Below are 22,632 nucleotides of genomic sequence, written 5' to 3'. Positions count from 1 at the left end.
AGGAACTTGGCTCTCTCTGTTAGGACATCATTAAAGTTATTTTCATAGCTGTTTTTATGTCTTAGCAACAAACAAGCTGTTGTGTCACTGGTTCCTAGGAGCTTCTCAAAGCACTGAAATGTGATAGTCAAATGCATAACTATGAGCTTTCTGATCATGTTCACACTGCTGGAATATTCACACAGCACTGAGACAATCCCCAAATACCTCTCCCAGTATGTATTGGGCTCAGTGTAAAAACCGAGGGTGGATTCCCTGGGGTAGTCTTTTCTTTGGTTATTCCAAATTCCTGGTCAGGAATCTGGAAGGGATGCCCCCATGTGATCTCACAAACAAATTGTCCTTTAGTTCACATGGACTATTTTGCATCGTTGGTTTTAAAACCCTATTGGTTATTTGCATTTCTGTTAGCTTTGAGCTCCAGTTTGCATTGCTTTTTATACCTGCCGTAGCCTTTTCTCTTTAGAGGTGGCTGACTGAGATTTTTTTCAGTTCAGCTTGCCCAGCACATATAGAATTTAGCTGCTGCTTCTGTGTTACTAAATTGACCAACTTCCTAGCAGAGAGAAAATGGGTAGGGCTGCGCAAATGCAAAAGCTAGCAAGATATTGAGAGACTGATCACACTTTATATTAGGATTCCACTGGTAAGTGTTTATAAAGGGTTAATAGACCATTAACAGATGTTTTAATAAATGGTGAATTGATTGTGATAGACCAACAAGTCAACAGGTTGCTTATAACTGCATCTTAGAACCATCTATAACACATTCTACTGGTGTGCTCATAGCCATCTTTAACACACAGTATTCAGGTGTGGTAACATCTATTAGTCATTTAGCAACCCTTTATAAACTATTTATCAATGGAAGCTTAATATGAAGTGTGAGCAAGAAATTGGAGGTATTTAGAGCTACAGAACTAGTTGAGGAGCTGAAGGGACTAATGGATAAGGAAAGGTTGCCAAGAGTTTACGCGAGTCATGGCTCTGTGCAGCCCTGCCAACTCCTTCGCCAGCAGTAACTTCTGAGCAGATTAGAAATCCAGCCACAGTGGAGGGGATCATGCCATGGAGAGTACCTTCTTCCTAGCTACTATGCCTGCTCCCCATGCCTAATGCTGCCCGCTAAAACTGCAGACCAGACATTACATGGAGTGGCTGGGGCTGGGGGGAGGGGTGATACCAGAGTTGCTGCTTTTCCATCGCTGCATTTCTGTAGATTTCTCATCCACACCATATATCAGAGGGCATCATTTGGCCCAGTGAGATCTACCATGCCATGAAATCATCCTCCAAGGGAAATAGCAGAAGCTGCATCTCTCTTGGGGTATTTCAATTTAGACTGGACAAGGCGCTCTAGGGTTCATTGTAGGAAGTGAAGGTGCCTTCCTGGGGATGGAGACGAGCAGCCCTCTTCCTTCATGATTTCTGTTGTTCTAGATCAGCACCATTTGCCCGAATTTAAAACAAAGACAAAACACACACACACATACACACACACCAGCAACATTTTATTTTGAACAAGGAGGAAATTATGGAAAAATTGAAATAGGGGAAAGGAACTAAACTTTGAAAGAGGCAATTAACTTGAGGGTCTGGTTTTGCAAAGCTATTTTTCCATCTGCCCCTTTTTCCCTGGGCTTAATTCTCCAGCTCAGATCTGCTTTGCAGAAGCTCACAAATCCCATTGCACTCCCAGTTCTCCCTTTCCATTTGAGCCCTGATTTGGCCAGTGTCTCTACAGCTCTTAAAGAGTTCAGTCAGGAAAAAATAGTGATTCATTAGACCCCTTCTGCACATGTACTTCTCAGTTACTTACCTGAGGGCTTTTACAGCTAGAAAAAAGCAGATTTAGCTGAAGAAACGAGCGTGCCTAGTCCTAATAAATAAAACACATGGAGTCAATTAAAACAATGTTTAAATAAGTTTCAGGAAGGAGGACGCTTGATGTTACTACATCAGTGGACCACAGTGACTTCTAAGCCAACCAACTGTGTAACTTTACATTCCCATTTAATCTGCAGGTCTATAAAAATATGTATGCATACTTACGATAATAGTCATATGCCCAATCCATCAGCTAACATGATTTTGGAATTATTTTAAGTCCAAACCATGTGAAAATAAATCCTCACTTGATTTTGTGGACTTACTTTACTTCCATTATATTCCACTTTAAAACATTTCATATGCTCAGTTTTATTATTGTTACTTTCAGGAATTTCTAAATGCTTCCAAATTTGGATTTATTAAATTTTTGAACTTTAATCCTGGAAAAAGAAATGGTGTGATTCCCTGCTATCATTGCTGGCATATGTCAAGTTTCATAAGCTAAACTGAGTAAGGCCTTGCCAGTATTTGGGAGGTGGACCACCAAGTGAAAACAGGGTTTTGCAAGGTATAATGTTGATGATTCAATGGGGGCATTCTTCCCTTTAAGGCCAAGATTCTGCAAAGATTGGTGCATATGTGTAATTCTACACAAGTGAGTAGTCCAGTTGGGTTTGGTGGGGTTACTCCTGAGTATAGTTAACGTATGCATAAGTTTTTGCAGGATCAGGGCTTGAGGTTTGGATCCTGGCTTGAGAACAGCGGAAATGCATGAGTGTGTCCACATGGAGTTCTTTTACTTCAGTAGGACTCTGTGCGCATGTAGGCAGTTCTCAATGCAAATCAGGGCCCAAGTTTACGGTACCAATGCCACCCCAGCATATTGTTAAGGAAAACATGAGCCCTAGAGGATATGTTTTTCAAATGAGATGTAAAGTCAAGGCTTTGCAATCTTTAAAAGTCTTTTAAACAAGATTGCTGGGGTGTCTGTCCTGGGTTTATTAGCACGTTAGATGCTTATATTCCTCCTGCTTACATGACCCATCACATCTTGACTAACATGGTATTCTTCTTCGCTTACTGACACTAAAACTGTGGTGTAATTTTGAATGTGTTATCACATAGCTGACATGTTCTGTTCCACAGATAACTGTATTTCAACCCGTAGTTAAGGTTGTGTCACAACTTCTGCTTAACGGTTGACCTTTCCAAGTCCTCTACAATCAATATGCTTAGTCAGATTCTTTTGAAAGTTGGAGGATGCAGAGTAGGGTGAGTGACCCAAATTGGGGTCATTTGAACTTGGGGATACAGAGATATAAGCCCCCTAAAAATAGCCATTTTTCAGAATGTTTCTAGTTGTTTTTTTGTTAGCAAAGCTACAGGTCAAACTATTAATATTCTGTGGCCTCAATCTGTTGAGCTTTACCCAAGATAATGTATGGCATCCACTAAATCTTTGGGGACCCAAGTTGAGAACGGTACTGGAGAAAAAGTACATGTTTACAGTGCGCATGCGCCAATACAGAAAAATGACTAGAATTCCCTTCCCGCCATTTTGTATGCTTTAAATCTCAACTCTTGTATGTGCTCTAAAATCTGAATGGTTACTCCAATTGCTTTGACATTTGGTGTGTCACATGAAGGCCCGGGGTAGTGTTAGTGATCCAAATTTGGGATTATGTGACTAAGGGGTTCCCAAGTTACTGGCCGCCCAAAAAACTGGTTTCTTTCTGCTGCCTTGCACCATTAAACTGTGGGGTACTACTGAGTGGATGAACCACAGACCGAATTCAGACTGATGGCTGTGAACTCTTCCTTCAATTAACGTAATAAGAATAAGTTAATCACAAGGCCCCATCAAAGGGAAAAGGAGCTTTGGACTAAGTAAGTGGAGGTTGCTACAATTTAAAAGTTGTGGGTGGCAATTTTATTTTGGGGGAATGTAATCCCAGTCTTTGGGAGGGGGGGAATTAGGCATGTGAATGCTTCCTGGGAAAGGAGGGGAATTAGAGGGTGGAGAAGTGGAGCAATAGGAGGGGAGGGGGCTATGGGGAGGACAAATTGGGGTTAAGTGGTACAGGAGGGGAGAGATGTTATGGGGGGTCAGGTGAGGTGAGCATGGCACCCCATCCCCGAGCTCTTCCAATGCCATCCCACATCAGCAAGTGCATCCCAACCCCCTGTACTGCAAACTTCCTGCACCGCACAGCGTTGCCAGTACACCCCAACTCCCCTACACCCCACTGCTCTACCAGTGTACCCAAACTTCCCTGCATCCCCAGCTCTGCCAGTGCACCCCATGCCCCTGCATCCCCAGCCCTGCACATCCATCTTTACCAGTGCACCTCAGTACAGCATACACTAACTCTTTAGGGTTAGGTGGAATCCTGTGGGTGAGAGTGAATAGATTGTAAAAGGAGGTGAAGATCTTCAGCAACGCTGGGGTTGGCAGAGGGAAAGGTATGTGTGTTAACAGGCCATATGGGATGTTGCTGGAAGAGAGCAGGGTTAAGGTTGCATAGCCAACTTTAATTGCACTTTTCCTGATTTTGAGAATTTTGAGTTTTGTTCAACTCAACGTTCTGCACTGGAACAACACATCACCAAACAACTTTAACTCTGTGTCAGTGTAGGGGTGGGGTGGGGGTTTTGCCACTGAATTAGATGAATACATTGGGTGAAATCCTGGCCCCACTGAAGTCAATGGTACTTTTGCCATTAACAGCAGCGGGGTCAGGATTTCACCCATTATATATTAGTTTTCTAAAATAATATCACACTCATTCTTCCTTCTTCAACGGCTTCACATCAGAGTGTCCCTTCCCCCTAGCAAAGAGAAGTGTAAAAGGTTTTCTCGTGTCCCTGGTCCACTGAGTTGATCCTCAAGACACCAGAGGAGTTACTCAAGAAATATTCGAAAGATTCCTTGACACCTTCCCCCAGAAGCTAAGGCATCTACATTTAAAGGATTTCCACCCCCTAATGGCCAGGGAAGATGAGACTGATATCAAGCCCTGAATTTATCTCTACTGTATGGCTGGCTTCTGTCTTAAAATCTGAATGTGTCTCCATCTTCTGTCTATGTCAGGGTTTCTCAACCCATGGGCCGGGACCCAAAATTGGGTTGCTAGAATGTTTCAAAGGGGTGTGTGGCAGTTCATGTGGCTCTTGTCGCACAGGACTGGCTGGGCTCGCCTCCCTGCTCCAGGAACTGCAATTTCTGGGGTCCCAGCACCACTCAGGTTTGGCCCAGCCATCACGATGATGGGCATCCAGGTAGGCCAAATTTGAATGAGTGGCACTGCAACCTGACGAGTCAGGTCACAACTCCACTCACACAAATTTGGTCCAGTCAGGGGGGTGGGGCTAAAACCTGAGTGGCTCTGTAACCCCGGAGGTTGCAACGCCCAAAGCCAAGAGCCAGCCCCAGAGCAATGGAGCTGCAGGAGCCGCCACTGTGGGATGGCCGCCAAGGTAGGGTGAGTGCTGGACAGGACCCAACCTCCCCCCAGTAAGGTTGTCAACCCTCCAGGATTGTCCTGGAATGTCCAGGAATTAAAAATTAATCTTTAATTAAAGGTTATGCCATGTGATGAAATCTCCAGGAATACATCCAACCAAAATTGGCAACTCTATCCCACAGGGGGCAGGACCCAACTGAAACCACCCCAGGGCCTTCACCCCCAGACTATTTCGTGGGTCACAACAGGCCATAAACGTTTACAAATAGGTCCTGACCCACAGAAAGGTTGAGAACCACTGGCCTATCTCATATATTCTCCCTTTCATCATTTTCTTGCTATTGAAGGGATGTGCCACAAAGTGACCCATCCAACCTACCAAGGCTCCCTGATTGTCTGCCCCAACTCTGACCCCAACGTAGGTTAGAACGGCATGGGGCTACTCTGACTTCTGCTGGCAGTCCCCTAGGGACATTTTCTCACCCTTGATGTGCTCCTCCCCGTATGCATGAGCTTCGCTTGCTCTCTGTCCACTGGGGATTCCCCCACACCAGGGATATCCCCTACAGGGATTTGGGGTTCTTTCCCACTCCTGCCTGAATGGCGCAAAGAGATCAGACTGTCCCCTGTGCATAGTGAGTGGTTTCATTTACTTTTCCTTACCTCAGTAAAGTATATCACATGATCTCTGGAAGGATAATTAGGGAAGTGAAAGTATTTACTGGCTACTTCTACAGCGAAAATATCTTTGCAGCTGAATGCAACCATCCTCATCATGTTTTAGCTGGCTGAGCCAAGCACCCTCAGGTGGGACGGGTTGTGATTGATGGTTCACAACATTAACCTTTAACAAGGTCTTCTTTCTTTTTTACTTGCAGAATGTCAGCTAGGGCTGCAGGAGAAACAAAGCAGCTGTAGCTTGTAAGATTTGTTGTGATCAGCCGTAGGTTTTTAAGAGCAGAGTAAAGCTGCAAACACCTGCACTAGTGTAACACAGCCAGTAACATCGCTGTCACACGCAGAACTTCATAGATGAGACATTCTTTCTCTTTTGTTTGTCATAAAAGAATCTCTTCTGAGCTTTGAAAGTAAAGAAAAACAATGAGACAAAGATGTAACCGATCACCAGAGACATGTATTATATTACCTGTCGGAATATTCCTCAAATTACAAACAAAGGTAAGAAAGAATGGAGCAGCATCTAAAATGGAATGCACTCATTGCAAGGGCATAGACAAGCTTTGCCTAAAACTTGCACTGTCTGTGTTTTTCCTGATTTTTCTTTTCTGAGGATGGGCCAGGTCTGTCCCATTGACGTCAGTGGGGAAACTACCATTGACTTCGGCAGAAAAATGATCAGACGCTTAGCGTTCCAACAAACACACACTTCTGTGTTTTGTGACCTGTGCCATTGAGTACCTGAGAGATTTCCATGAAGACATTTAAACACATTGTTAAAAGTGCAAGACTATGGTTATGCTGGTTAGAAAGGAAGGATTGCTCAGTGGATAGGGTGCTGACTTGAGAGACCTGGGTTCAAGTCCCTGCTGAGCCACAGGCTTCCTGTGTGACCCTGGGCATGTCAATCTCTGTGTACTTCCGTTCCCCATCTGTAAAATGGGGATAATAAAACTGTCCCACCTCACAGGAGGATGAGGCTAAATACACTAAAGATTGAGAGTTGCTCAGGTGCTAGGACAGTGGGGGGCCGTTACACATACCTAAGATATCTGGCCATGGGAGTAGAGCCAGCGGCTAACCTGCTGAAGGCCATCTCAGCTCCATGTTGGACATAGCTGAAATTTTCACCGGTGGGACTAGTAGCATTAAAGCATGTTTCCACTGTGCTTCCTGAGAGTATGTGATCCACTGTATAATTAGGGAGCTTATCCACCAGGTAAGGACTCGTGATGCCTTCTGAGCAAACCTGTCCCTCACCCTCTAGAAGCAGATATGTGATGTTGGCCTTGTTAATCAGTCCAGGGTTTGATGGCCAACTGTGGGGTAATTCTCTCTCTCTTTTTTTTTTTAATTGAATGAATGACTTCTCAAAAGCATATTTTCCCCCCACTAGGAGATGACCCATTCCTGGCCTCCACCTCTTACTGCTATTCACACCCCCGGCAAGGCTGAGCAGACCAAGTTTTCCATCCCAAGCAAGGTGCAGGTAGGTTATTAATTATTATTCATTCAGATATGAGTGATCTTCACTAGACACTTTGACCCATATCCTCAAAGATGTTTAGACTCCTAACTTCCATTGAAATCAATTTTAGGAGTCTAAATAAGTCCAATTTGAAGATCTGGAACTTTACTTTTGTGATTTGGTTTTCTTTTCAAAATTTTCTTGAGATGAAAATTCTCTTTAATATGAATTCCAAATCAGCCAATTGTTATTGATAGGGCTGCTTGTTCAGAACTTCAGAAGTTACAGTAAAGGATAAAAGGAAGGTGAATCTTATCTATGTTTTCAAACGAGTCTTTTATTACGAATAGTATTTACAATATGCTTATTTTTTCTCCCGTTGTTTGTGTAACACACTGGCCAAGAGTATCTTTGTCCCCACTAGTGGCTGAAACCACTAGTATATGGGTAAAGAAGTATATGGGTCTGTTCCTCCTCTACAGTTAAAAGGGCTGGTACTTTAGCAAAGTCCCAGATTCAGTCCTTGCAGATGACCCAACCTGCAAGTGGTGAATTATACTGAGATTTGAACTGCTGTGGACCTCTGACACTTGGAGCCATACTTTCCGGGGGAGCTGGAAATGTTACCCCATAGTGTGGGGTTTTGTTCTTCCCTCCATGGGCTGGACCGTGTCAACAGTTTCTAAGGCTGCTACAGCTTTGAAGACAATAAAAAGCTGGTTCTTTTACTCAAGCAATAGAGGCTTTTGCAATCATGCACTATTTCAGACATTTAAAATCAGTTTTCCCCTCACCAATTGTGTGCAGTTGTCCCTATTTGCCAGAGATTCTCCCATTCCAAACCCTGCCTTCATGTGTTGGCTGAAGATAATGTGAAATCAGTGTGGCTATTGCTATTAAACAAAACAAAGCAAACGCCTACCATGCCATATTCCAGCAAAACATCATTGTTCTGCTCCACTACTGACAACGGCAATGCACTTACATGCTCCTGCATTAAACATCACAGGACAGATTCATATGTGGGTGCAACTCCTAACTAAGCTGAATACTGCACTCGTTTATATTACTGTAAATCTGGCTAAACGCCACAGAATCCATTTAGGTCAAAGTGGATTCATACCTATATGAGTAAGCATGGAGTCTGGCACACTGGAAGCTGTATCTTCTTAAGTTAGAGCAGGACTAAATTCAGTGCTGGTTGTTTTGTTTTTTTTTCTGGGCCCTCCAAAAAGGGGACCATGTACTGCACTCCTTTGCTAACTTCAGTGAGAGTTTTGCATTTAAAAAATCTGTGAGGTCATGATAAATGTTATGAAATATAAATTAGGCTTTTAAAAAATCACACTTTAGGAAAGAGGAAAGAACATGGATGTTTCTAGGTTAGTTAACTTTATTGTGAAAAATACAGCATAAGATTGCCTACTCAGAACATCCCACTAAATCAGTTAGAGAGAGCCAAATTGATAGGTTTTAGAGATAAAATAGATAAGAACATGTAGTCAGATAAACCTTATTATAGGTCCTCATCTTACATAAAATAATTAAGTCTCCCCATCTGTAAAATAATGCAATAGAAAAGGCAGAACTTATCATAACAATTTATTTATCCCTCTGACACTCAAATTTAAAGTGCTGTGTTTACTCTTGAAGGCATGATTCACCTCACAAGGGACTGACTAACAGTGCAGCAGAATATTAGGAACTAATAATGCCCTGAGAGAAAGTGTAGCGAGGGCTTTAATGACTTTAACATCCTACAGATCTAAGACTTTTAACAAAGTGGTGCCTGTCTATAGGACTAGATTGTAAATAATGGCTTAATTTAAAATCATCACAATCTACTAGGGCCTACTTGGGATGAAGGCTGATTTGGCATCAGGTTATACCTCATTGTTGATTGTAAAGCCAAGGGAAAGATCAAGCAAGAAAAGAATGTGAAATTAAGAACGTATTTATACGTTACTCTGAGTCAGTGAGAAGCACCTTGTTTGCAAAATGCTGTGCGCGCTCCACACTGTGGGCCAGATCCCGAGCTGATGTTAAGTTAGTGCAGCTTCATTCATTTCACTGGAGCTTCACTGGTTTGCACCAGCTGAAGATCTCACTCCTGTGTCTTTGTCAAGTGTACGTAAGATAGCACCCCAAAACATCTTGAATTTCAGTTTTAGATAATGACATTTTAAGCAAAAAAGAAGAGGAATGCTGCTGAACTTAATGCATAGTTATTTTAAAACTCAAGACCAAGTTCAGCCTATGCGAATGCTTCCCATTATCTTAAATGGGAACCACATGTACACATCTGTGGGTAAGACTTTAAAGGGCCAGATCATCAGCTGGTGTAAACTGATGTGTGGATTCCACACTGAAACTAAGCCAGTGTACACCAGCTGAGGATCTGGCCATTTGGGCCTAAAATAGGCTAGGTACTGAGCAGTGCAATTACACTTCCGTAGCATTCTTATGTACAGATAATACAGTTTTTAAAAAATTTTGTGGTGTTCTCTTCTCAGGCACATGCTCCGGTGTATTTTCCTTCTCTGTTTATGTTATGCTAGGGCTCTTAGTCTAACAAGGAAAGATGCATCTACCGTCTTTTTCCTTTCAGTGAACTAATCCTGACATTTTTATGTTCTTCATTGTAGGATTCTCAGCACCCGACCTCAGGATACAATGTACAAAGTAGGTCTTTATTGTCCTTAATCCAAACAATCAGGGTTGGTTGAGTTTTTGTTTGTTTGTTTGTTTTTTGCCTATTTAACATCATTAATACAAAGATGAAAAATTAATTTCTATGGTGCTAAAGCAGATCAGTTCCATTTTTGATTAAATATTACGCATTGTGGCATGTTGTGAAACCAAGTATAATTAGGTGGGTTGAGAGCTTAGGGCAACAGTAATCTTTTGACATTTGGAAATATGTTTTCTTTGTTTACAGAGTGGAGTGATCCAGCAGGGAAAGTTGCCACCAAGTCAGTGCCACAAAAGTCGTAAGTATTGTTACTTCCAGCTTTATATTTTATTTCACGTTTATCTTAAGGAATGATCTTAGTTCTCCAAAAGTAACTGAACCTAGCTTACATACAATCTTGTCCTGGCATTCTGGTGTTCTCAACAGTGCTTAAAAATTAGCCATAAACCAGTTTTTTCTTCTGCGCTTATTACTGTTTCTTCTTCTTAAGCATTAACTAACAGAGGGGTATATATAAAATATGAGTTTATTAAGCAAAATTAATGCCAATTTTATTTGTACAGCTTGCCAAAATTAAATCACTTTTAATTTGTCATCAGATGCTAAGCTTCTTACAACAGAAAATTCAACCTGATGAATAGCTGATGCAGGAATTTTAGCATTTATTTACTGAAGGAAGAGTAAAATACATTATACAATAGGCTTATGCAAGCTGGCTTTGAAAAAAAGGTCTTGAATTGTATACACATTGGGACAGTTGACAATCACACACCTAAAGAAAATCACGGAGGACCTGATTATTCACTGAGTTACATCCTTTTCCATTATGTTGTGCTGGTGTAAAACTGGAGTAAGGCAGAAGTGAATTGAGACCACAATATTTTGCATCTGAAGTGCTTTACAAATATGAATTACTTAGCAACTTTGTAAAATAGGTTACTATTATAGTTGTCATTTTACATATGAGCAAACTACATATGAGGCTTGGATCTGGCCTAAATTCAGAGCTGCATCACTTTAACTACTGGAGTGTTTTTTAAACTGATTTGCTTAAACCAAGATACACCAATTTGTACTAGTTTAACTAAAATGTGTTTAAACCCCTGTGTGGACACTTAGATGGATTTAGAAGTGATTTATAGCAATTTAGTTTAATTCAGTCAGGATGCAATTTAAGCTAAACCAGTATAAGCCAGGTTAAATCAATTTTAACATGTCTACACCGCATTTTTGAATTGATTTAATTAAATGGATTTTAAACCAGTTTTAGTTAAATCAGTACAACTTTGTGCACAGATTAGGTCTCATTGAGGTCAAGTCATATGGCAAGTCAATCACAGAGCTGGGACTAGAATCCGGGCATTCCATTCCATTGTTTTAACCTCTGGACTCCTTGACTCATGAAATAAAGTCATGCAACTTTTCTCATCTGAGTAAAGTTACTTGAATGAGTAAGGATTTTCAAAATGAGTCTCTAACACCGACCCTCTAAATTCAATGTATTTAATTCTTCTGATTGGATGCAAAAATTGAAAGTCATCATTTAAATTTTAATGAGAATTATGAAATCTGGCTAATGATAAAAATAAATTGGCGCACGTGAGCGATATTTATTTTTCCAAAATTATCGTCAGATTAGTCCTTCCCTTATTCTATTGTTATTTCTGGAAATGATTTCAGATTTAAAAAAATATCTCACCCACTGGATCCTCTATCCTGAAAAAAGAACGGATAAATTCATATGCCAGAATCTCTAAGTGATGCAGTGCTTACATCAAGTACTTTCTCTAGTAAAACATAAAAAATATTACTACATCTTAAAGTGATTTTTCTCCTAAAGCAAGTGTATTTGGATTCCACTGTGAAAAATATTTTGGTGAGTATACTATAAAATACAATATTTCAATAGTTTGTATCCAACAGTAATAGACTTGTCAATCATGGTTTATAGTTATAAGCTGAATTTCAAAAGAACAGCGCTTCATAGCTCAGTGGTATATAGTGCATTTAATGGGACCAAAGCTCTCTATAGGAAGCCTGATATAAAACTCGAAGACACTGAGTACATTTTATGAACCAGTTGCTCTCTATTCTGCTGCTTGATCTAAAGTTCCAGTACTATCAATCAGATTTCTGCTGGAATGAACTGCCTTCTTATGGTCGGTGATGGATTTTACACATGACAGATCAGAGCTGCAATGAAGTTACTTTTATTTTTAGCTTCCAAATGAAGATCAGCTAACCCGTTACTATCATTTTTTCCCTTTCACTACAAAGAAATTGTTAAGGCAACTTCCAAGAATTTCCATAGGTCTTTGGGGAGGTTATATTGCTTAGGCGGCAATCCATTGTGCCACTTAAAGTATGGTAGGCAAGACTCTGCCCTTAGATCTGCATGTACAGTTTCCACTAACTTCAGTTGGAGTTGGTTGCACATGCCTGAGGAGAGAATGAAAGCAAAGCAGATTGTGGGTGAAACCAATAATGATATTATCAAATAATCATAGCTAGATGGCAGATTTATTGATCCTGCTATCGTTATCCATTTTAATAGCAAGATATTTACGATTCTGTGGTTCCATAATTCCTGAGATATGGTTGGGATTCTGGGTAAACTGGGATACTGGTAAAATTATGGTTCCTGCATACACCAGCGCCATTGCTCTATGCTATAGAGCACACACCCCAATCTTAGCTCTGTCCCTACTGGGATTCTTGTCTCTAACCACCAACTCCACTTATCTCATTTATAGTGTGTGCTGCTAACTGGATCTGTTTTTCACTATTTCATCTTGAGCTGCTGCTGCTAAACAGATGTGGCACAGGTGTGTTCATCTATTTCTATCCATGGTGGGAGGTATCTTTGCGCTGGACACGTGTGTGAGACGATGTCACAGTTGTCCTTCATCTTGTTTATGATTACATGCAAATCTTATGAAACCTGAGAGTACCTGTCCCATTAACATCACTCCTGTTGGCAGTCGTATTGATCCCATCAGTTCTATCAGAAATCTGCTTGTGATCTTTGATCAGGAGTTGGAGCAAAGGTATTCACATTCATCACATTACAGCTATCCTCCTGCCAGCTTAGGAATTAGGTGCTATTTATAGGCCGGTGCCAAGATTCTGGAACATGCTTTTGTCACGTTGAGATTTGATTACATGCTGCTTTACTCTGCTCCAATAGACAATGCTCTGTGCATGTCAGGGTCAGAATTAAGGTTTTTGTGTATGGTGTGTGGTGTATGGTAGAAAGGTGTGCGCCTGTAGGTGGACGAACACAGAGTATTTACTGTCAGGTGGCTTAAGTTTCCATTTCCTTGCCTGTATGGGTTTGTGTCAGCATGTTATTATGGTAACCTAAATTGTTTCACAGCCAAGTATTTTTGTGTATGAATTTTTTACTTTTTTAATGTTTAAAATATATAATGTCACACTCAAACTCAGGGGGCCATGAGAAACCCCAGAGCAGTGCAGGAGGTCAGATGGGGTGTGTTGAGTTGTGTCACGGAACGGGCCCACAACGGCCTAAAGGCCTGATCCTGCAAACACATATAAGTAACTTGACTCATGAGTAGTCCCACTGAAGTGGTATTTTTATTCCTAGCCATACAATTTTAATATGAAATTTATATATAGATATATCAAAAAGGTATTGTAGCTGAAACCAACAGTAACTGTATCTAGCTCTTATGTAGTGCTTTTCTTCAGTAGATCTCAAAGCACTTCACAACTTTTAATGTATTTATCCTTCCCCTGTGAGGTAGGGTGGTATTATTTTCCCCACTTTACAGATAGCCTCTCTGTGTCTCGGTTTCCTAAGTGACTTGCCCAAGGTCACACTGGAAGTCTGGTGGAGCAGATAACTGGACCCTGATTTCCCAAGTCTTAGGCTAGTGCCCTAACCACTGGGCTATCCTTCCTCTCCAAAGGATGATCCAGGATTGTGAAAAAACTACAGGACTTGGCTTCTCATCTTCTTCTTCTTCTTCTTCTCCTTCTTCTTTTTTTGACCAGTCCTCAATAACACTTGGCTTCTCATCTTCTTCAAAAAAGCAAACGGGATGTTAGGAATCATTAAAAAAGGGATAGAGAATAAGACAGAGAATATCTTATTGCCCTTATATAAATCCATGGTACACCCACATCTTGAATACTCGGTACAGATGTGGTCCCCTCATCTCAAAAAAGATATACTGGCATTGGAAAAGGTTCAGAAAAGGACAACTAAAATGATTAGGGGTTTGGAATGGGTCCCATATGAGGAGAGATTAAAGAGGCTAGGACTTTTCAGCTTGGAAAAGAGGAGACTAAGGAGGGATATGATAGAGGTATATAAAATCATGAGTGGTGTGGAGAAAGTGAATAAGGAAAAGTTATTTACTTGTTCCCATAATATAAGAACTAGGGGCACCAAATGAAATGAATGGGTATCAGGTTTAAAACAAATAAAAGGAAGTTCTTCTTCACTCAGCGCACAGTCAGCCTGTGGAACTCCTTGCCTGAGGAGGTTGTGAAGGCTAGGAGTATAACAGGGTTTAAAAGAAAACTGGATACATTCGTGGAGGTTAAGTCCATTAATGGCTGTTAGCCTGGATGGGTAAGGAATGGTGTCCCTAGCCTCTGTTTGTCAGAGGGTGGAGATGGATGCCAGGAGAGAGATCACTTGATCATTACCTGTTTGGTTCACTCCCTCTGGGGCACCTGGCATTGGCCACTGTTGGTAGACAGAATGCTGGGCTGGATGGACCTTTGGTCTGACCCAGTATGGCCATTCTTATGTTCTTATGGTGGTTCGTTTTTTTCTTATAGATTACATATAGTACAATAAATTGATAACCAGTCTACTCCTATTAGTTTTTTATGAAGCATAGTGAGGAGCAAAAGATAAGGTGCAACCAATTGCAAGGAGAAGGATCATCTGTCAACATCCATGAATTCAAGAGTACGTAGTCAGCCCTTGACTGAGGTTTGTGTTATATAATTACCATTGAGAGTATGTCATCCTCAAACATCCAGTTCTTTTGTTCTGTTTGGTTGTTAGCACTTGGCCTGTGTCCAGTTGGAAAGCACCCAGAACCTTTTTAATCAAGCACATCCTGTGTTCTAAGTCATACTGCAGAGTACTCTTGGGTAGTTTCCATAAAAGCCCAGCTAAAAAGAAGAATGTAAGCATAATGGTATTCTTTCCTTGTCATAAAATGACTTCCTATACTTATTGTATTAACACAGTATTAAAAGGTCCTACTCATGGATTCAGTGAACTATCGGAAACCATTAAAAACTTGGAACAGAAAAATTTAATGGGTCAGACAAAAACAACAACTTGTTTTATCTTTATACGATTTTTGTGAGCCTTCAGACTATAGTCTACAGCCTGTGCAGTAACTAGAGAAAAGCTAAATTCAGATTACTCAGAAACATGCAAAACAACTTGGTGAACAATTTCACATGACATTTTGGCAAACACTTCCTTGCAATTTTTGCACTCTTTTCCTATTCAATGCGGTAAAAAATTACACTGAAAATCAGAAGAATTTCTTTAAAAAGCTGAAAATGAGTCAGTGGCCATTATTTAACTTGTTTAAAGCCACGGAGAATCCCACTGATAAAACTGGGATTCACCACAGGTGAGGTCCTGACCCCCTTGAAGTCATGGGAGTTTTACCATTGACTTCAGTAGGTCCAGAATTTCCCCACATGGCTTTAAACAAGTTGCAATAAATACCAGTAGTTTCCGAATCCCAAAGATTATGATAATACTTGGTAGAAGCCCATCTTAAAATGGAAATGTGCTGCTTGATGTTTAGCTGTGTCATAAGTGTCTAATGGCTTGTTGGAAGTTCTCTATCGTGTCAGGGACAGTCACCTGGGAGCACAAAAAACAAAATTTGGCAGCGTGCTCAAGCTATGAATTAAAGGTAATTCATGGTTTGAAGCGAATCAGCATGAGTTCCTTATGAGGAGTCATTAGATATCAAGAGGATTTTACACCAAGGACTGTATATTGGATAATGTGACAACTAGAAATATTGGTATTCTTGAACATTCAAATCAAGACACACTGATGCATCCTTAAACTTGAAAGAAATCACTATTAAAAACTGAGGTTCATGTAAGGGTGGTATATGATTTTCAGTTTAATTGCACACACTAAAAACTTGCAAAATGTTATGTCCAACTAGAATAAGAAGAATGTTGTTGGATGTATTTATGTATCAACATACCAAACATTTTATCTGAGCTTCAGTCATACTCCAGTTTGGGTCTGATAGTTTTAAAATCTTACATTTCTGAAATTCTAGCATTTGTAGCCAAAGGTCTTTCTACATTGCAGTGAAACACTCACAGCTGGCTTGGGCTCATGGGGCTTGGGCTGCGGGGCGGTAACATTATGGTGTAGGCATTCAGGCTCAGGCTGGAGCCCAAGTTCTAGGGCCCTGTGGGTGGGGAGGGTCCCAGAGCCCAGACTCCAGCCCGAGCCTGAATGTTTACACTGCAATTTTACAGCACCATAGCCCAAGCCCCAATCAGCTGACACAGACCAGCTGCAGGTGTTCCATTGCCATGTAGACATACCTTAAAGCTCTTGATCTAAAGCATGAGAGTGTCCAATGATCCCACATTGTTGATAGCCTGATTCATTTTACAGTGTATGTTCAATTTCACTTTGTAAGTGGGGGATGCTTTAATCATTAGACTAACTACTGACTGTTTGCTAACCTAAGGAAGTTCCAAAGATATTCCCTCTAGGTAAGCTGGCAATGTCACGAATTCAAGGGGCTTACACAACCACATATAAAATTATCATAATGAAACAACAGGGCATGCAAGTGGAACACCATTATCTCTAGAGAGCTCCAGTGCAGCATATTAACGGACCGAGTAGAAAGCAAGAACAAAAAAAAAGCCTATTTTGATTAGCTGTCATTCATCTTTCATATTTACTGTCTCATTTTGTTAATTAGGAGTTTGCTTTGCACCCTTTTGCTAGAGTGCGTTCTTGAATGTTACCTTCCATGATCCAGGGCAAAGATAATGATCAGTCAACATTGTATCTTTGTTCCTTACTGCCTGGGTTCTCCTTTTGAGCAAAGTCCTAAATAATTGGGGCTTAAACAATGTTTATGTAGCTGCAGAAAATATTTCTTATGGCCCATTGCAGAAAAAAGCAAACTTGCAAAACATTTCAGCGTCTATTAAATATAGTAGAATTCAGTGTCGTAATTAAAAACACTGTGTCCCAGAAGATAAACTCATTTTTCAAAATAATTTCTAAATTATACTTTTAATTTGTTTTCATTATTCAAATGGCTCTTATGCAGTTTAACCTCCCTGTCAAAATAAAATATCTGCTACTGCACTCTTTTCAATGATCTCCTCTTGACATATTTATAGATCAGTTTAAAAGATCATGTGAACAAGGGAAATTAATTTGCTTGTAATTCACTGATCAACGTTAAATATTTTTTTGTTGAATATCACAGACACAGATAGTGACTGCCGTAAGAGTGCTTGTAACAAACTGACCAACTGCCTGCTTGCCAATGTTTGGAACTTTAATACGCACCAAAGATTACAATTTAAAAATAGCCTCTGATACTGTATTAGTCACCGTTTATTCACTGTTACTATGTAGTAGTATCTGCAATACCACTATTATAGTAATTCTCTACATTGAAAATAGGGCATACCACTGCTTGGTAAACAGATAAATGCTGACTGTTTAATGGCAACCACTCTGTATGTTAACAGTAAAATGATAAGGGTACATATGATGCCAATAGGAGTTTTTTTCCTTATGCTCTCTGTATTGATGCCCATTTTAGTATTTACAAAATTTTAGACCTGGCACAAGTTCTCCTGGGTTTGAGGAGTTCTGCCAACAGCCACTAGTCCAGCAGAATGTGTTGCACCTTTATAGCTCAAGGTCAGCCTCAAGCTGACGCTCTGTTTTATTTTTCCATGGGATGGATTCCCTTCAAAACGTCAGCCTAGCTTCAAACCTATATTTTGGAAAACCTATATACTGTGTAAATCTGAAAATATATGTCCTGTTCAGGACAGGGGAAGCAGCTGCAGCCAGAACCTCTCTTCCATAATTTCTGCTCCAAACTGCATCCCATTTCTTTCTCTTTGGATTTCCATCCTACCTGCCAACTGACCTCTCTATTTCCGCTCCCCACAATTTGGATCTCTATCCATCTCCTCACTTCTGGTCTCTCTCCCTACACTTATGGTGCATAGCCCGACCATGTCTCGTTCCTCTGTGCTTCAGGCCCTTTCTCGTCTACTACACCTTACTAGTCCTTTAAGCTTAAATGACTCATACTTCCTCCACTTTCTTCCAGCAGCAGTCAGCCACCTGCTGTGTAGTATTTGAGGCGAATGAATTGTCACCCAGATTTACTACCTCCAGGAAGTACTGTAGGCACAATATGAAATGAAACAGAAGCCTGAAAGAAGAATGGATTTTGCTAGGAAATTTTGCGTTCGTGATATTGGAATGGGCTGTTTTTGTCCTAAATATTGAAAAGTGAAGCTAACAGCCACTAGTCCTAAACTCACAATTTAATTCTCTATATCCTACTTCTGAATCGCTGTGACACAGCTCCTAGAATCCTCCACATTTTCCACAGCCCTACACCCTCCAACTTGAGGAACTCCTATTGCTGTAATTATCCTTTGGGCTGAGGACTCCAGAGCCCATCAGTGTTGCAGCCTGACTGACCAGACGACTTATTTTTCAAGTGAAACAAAGTTCTCCCATCATCTCATGTGCTGAGGAGCACAGTCTCTGCAGTACTTTCAGCCCCTAGCAGCCCTGGAGGAAAGAGACTGGAAGTATGCCATGACTATAAATAGGTTCTCTCAGACTGATTACAAATTTCCCCACTGGCAGGTCAGGTTAGTTAACACTCTCCCAAATTCCAGGAGGACAACTTTTTGTTCCCTTGAATGTCGGAGAAAATACAATTAAAGATTATCCTAATACTATCCCATGACTTTCTAAAAATAAGATATAAGCCTGGAAAAGGCTAATCTTCCAAAGAAACATCCAGGTAAATCACAAAAGGGTTCTAAGAAGCTGGCAAATATGAAGCCATGTCCTCATTTCAATGCTAGCTTCCTTCCCCGCCACCCCCACCCCCGCCTACAAATATGTATACAAAATATGAACATAGTTTAGACTAGCAAGAAAAATGTCACTTACTGAAAACATTGCCAAATGGCCTATATATCATATACCTGTATATATAAAAGAAGGGTCTTATTTAGTTTAAAAAAAAACTTGCTGAACAAAAGATCTTGACAGGTCTTGAAAGAAAGATATTGACCAGTTTACTGTATGTGTCTTCTTATATTGACCAGAGAGAGGATAAAATGCAACTCTCGAGCTCGTCTGGGTTTGTGTGACGTAGTCAGTATCTCCAGCGATGAAGGCATGACTTTCACAACTATCTACTTTTTGCAGGCTATATAGATCCCATTTCTTCCTTATGTGCTATTCCTGACAAGTGAACTCTGTTTTAAAGTGGTATCTTTGCCTCTCAAAGGACAGTAAGGAATGCAAATGAGCATTCAGCACATTTGATTTAGCATGAATTTATATAGTTCCAGACAAATTTGAAAGCTTATACAAATCATACATTTTTCAAGTTTGGCTGTATTCCAGAATGGAATTTTTTGTTAGGTGAAACCTTTATCTCAGCTCCTTTTTGTGGCTCTTTAGTCTGAGATTGAAGAGGAACTGAAACTGGTGACCTGTCTTGACCTTTAGTACTGGATTAAAATTCCAAGTTGCTACCATGGCAACTGTACCTTGAAAATTAGATCCTGACAGAAGCACTAAGAAACTTAAAACTGCAACTGCTGCACTGAACTCTGAAGAAAGGTTGCTTACAATTGTCAGTGACAGGCTCTTAATTGAAATAATCTGCCTTTCCCTTTGCTTAAGAAAGAAAGAAAGAAAAGAAAGAAAGAAAGAAAGAAAGAAAAATGAAATGAAAGAACAAAAAGATTATATCTCAATAGATATTTTTAAGTGAAAAAATCTGCTGTGATTCAAACTAAAGTGTACTCTGCAGCATGAAATTAAATCAGTTTCAGACCAATTTATCGGATTCAAGAGGGACTACGATATTAGAGGTGGCAGCATGCTAAACTACATGATAAGGACAGCCTCAGACATGCACTTGTAAAGGTCTAAACCACAAAACCCAGGCTGGTACCAGGGGCCAGGCAGTGGCCAGCATTAACTCACAGGTTAGCTTGTTACTTTCCCCCCCGTCTTTTAACCCTGCAGTGGAAATCAAAAGAGACATCACAAATGTTGTGTCTGATTCCCAGTATCCATGCAATTATCCATTCCCTAACTACAAAGGGATAAGCATAAGCCAGATAGCACTATTGCAGATCAAGTGTGATAGAAGTTACTCATTTTCCAATCTAATCAATGCAACAGTCACCCGGAGATAATAGTATAACTCCTTCACCACTCACGGAGGTTAAGTTGGTTTTTTTCCCATAAGGAAAAAGAACAAGGTTGCAACATGAAAGGAAAAGGCACTGTGAGCTGCATAAAGGACTTTCTGGCCTTCTCATCTCCACTTCACCCAGGTAAAAAACCTAAGTGTCATCCATTAGTAATGATTCCAAAGGAAATGTCAAATTCAAAGGGAATCTGCAGCCAAAATAACATAAATATGTTTGCCTTATTCTAGGGTATGACTAAAAGTGTTTCTAAATGTAGAGATGTTGCGGTTGCAGGAAAGGCAGGTGGAAATAGGTGCACAACTTGCATGGTCAGACATAACAATTACAAATCCAATCTCATGCATGTCATCTAGAAAGTTAATCTTAGGATCTTCGTGCAAGCATGGTAAAAGAATTCATACTTACAGTTAAGTCACTTTCTAGTGTACATCAAAGAAATTATAAAGTAGGGAGATCAAGTTTTAACGTTTTGATTCTTTATAAGGCACCATGTATACCTGTGAAATTCTACAAACATTTAACATTAATAATATAACAGATCTCTCCCCACCTTTATTTATAGGCAGGCCATTAGCACTGCCTATTATTAAAGTTTCCAACACTTCCCATTATAAGGCCCTGTTTTCAGTTCCTCATAACTTTGCCAAATTTTAATCACGTGAGCTACAATTTTCCATGCTGGGTATCTGCCTCAGGTTGAGTTACTTCGACTACTATTATCTTTTATTTATTAGGACTGTCGATTAATCGCAGCTAACTCACATGATTAACTCAAAAAAATTAATCACAATTAAAAAAATTAATCATGATTAATCGCAGTTTTAATCACACTGTTAAACAATAGAATACCAATTGAAATTTATTAAATATTTTTGGACGTTTTTCTACATTTTCATATATATTGATTTCAATTACAACACAGAATACAAAGTGTATATTATTTTTTATTACAAATATTTGCACTGTAAAAATGATAAACAAAAGAAATAGTATTTTTCAATCCACCTCATACAAGTACTGTAGTGCAATCTCTTGGTCATGAAAGTGCAGCTTACAGATGTAGGGTTTTTTTGTTACATAACTGCACTCAAAAACAAAACAATGTAAAATTTTAGAGCCTACAAGTCCACTCAGTCCTACTACTTGTTCAGCCAATCACTAAGGAGATAATGCTGCCCTCGTATTATTTACAATGTCACCAGAAAGTGAGAACAGGCATTTACATGGCACTTTTGTAGCCGGCATTGCAAGGTATTTACGTGCCAGATATGCTAAACGTTTGTATGCCCCTTCATGCTTCAGCCATCATTCCAGAGGACATTCTTCCATGCTGATGATGCTTGTTAAAGAATAATGTGTTAATTAAATTTGTGTCTGAACTCCTTGGGAGAGAATTGTATGTCCCCTGCTCTGTTTTACCCACATTCTGCCATATATTTCGTGTTATAGCAGTCTCGGATGACGACCTAGCACATGTTGTTCATTTTAAGAACACTTTCATGGCAGATTTCACAAAACGCAAAAAAGGTACCAATGTGAGATTTCTAAAGATAGCTACAGAACTTGACCCAAGGTTTAAGAATCTGAAGTGCCTTCCAAAATCTGAGAGGGGTGAGGTGTGGCGCATGCTTTCCGAAGTCTTAAAAACAGCAACGTTCCAATGTGGAAACTACAGAATCCCAACCACCAAAAAAGAAAATCAACCTTCTGGTGGTGGCATCAGACTCAGATAATGAAAATTAGCATGCATCGGTCTGCACTGCATTGGATTGTTATCGAGCAGAAACTATCATCACCATGGATGCATGTCCCCTGGAATGGTGGTTGAAGCATGAAGGGACATATGAATCTTTAGCGCATCTGGCACATAAATATCTTGCAGTGCTGGCTACAACAGTGCCATGAGAACGCCTGTTCTCACTTTCAGGTGACACTGTAAACAAGAAGCTGACAGCATTATCTCCTGTAAATGTAAACAAACTTGGTTGCCTGAGTGATTAGCA

General features: G+C 40.2%; 1 protein-coding gene across 10 annotated transcripts in view; it reads left to right on the top strand.

Annotated features, from left to right (window-relative positions):
- Positions 1 to 22,632, top strand: part of AFF2 (AF4/FMR2 family member 2) — a 405,287-nt gene that overhangs the window by 235,511 nt on the left and 147,144 nt on the right. For 8 of the 10 annotated variants that reach the window (XM_043522588.1, XM_037909514.2, XM_043522586.1 and 5 more), the window contains 3 exons: positions 7,369 to 7,461; positions 10,086 to 10,122; positions 10,379 to 10,430. In XM_043522588.1, the coding sequence (XP_043378523.1) occupies positions 7,369 to 7,461; positions 10,086 to 10,122; positions 10,379 to 10,430 (182 nt within the window). The remainder of the gene's footprint in view (positions 1 to 7,368; positions 7,462 to 10,085; positions 10,123 to 10,378; positions 10,431 to 22,632) is intronic. The other 2 variants (XM_043522587.1, XM_037909515.2) reach the window with 1 other exon arrangement.

Source organism: Chelonia mydas, chromosome 9, assembly GCF_015237465.2.
Source record: "Chelonia mydas isolate rCheMyd1 chromosome 9, rCheMyd1.pri.v2, whole genome shotgun sequence".
Classification (NCBI taxonomy): Eukaryota; Metazoa; Chordata; order Testudines; family Cheloniidae; genus Chelonia; species Chelonia mydas.
This window is presented reverse-complemented; position numbering and strand designations above follow the sequence as displayed.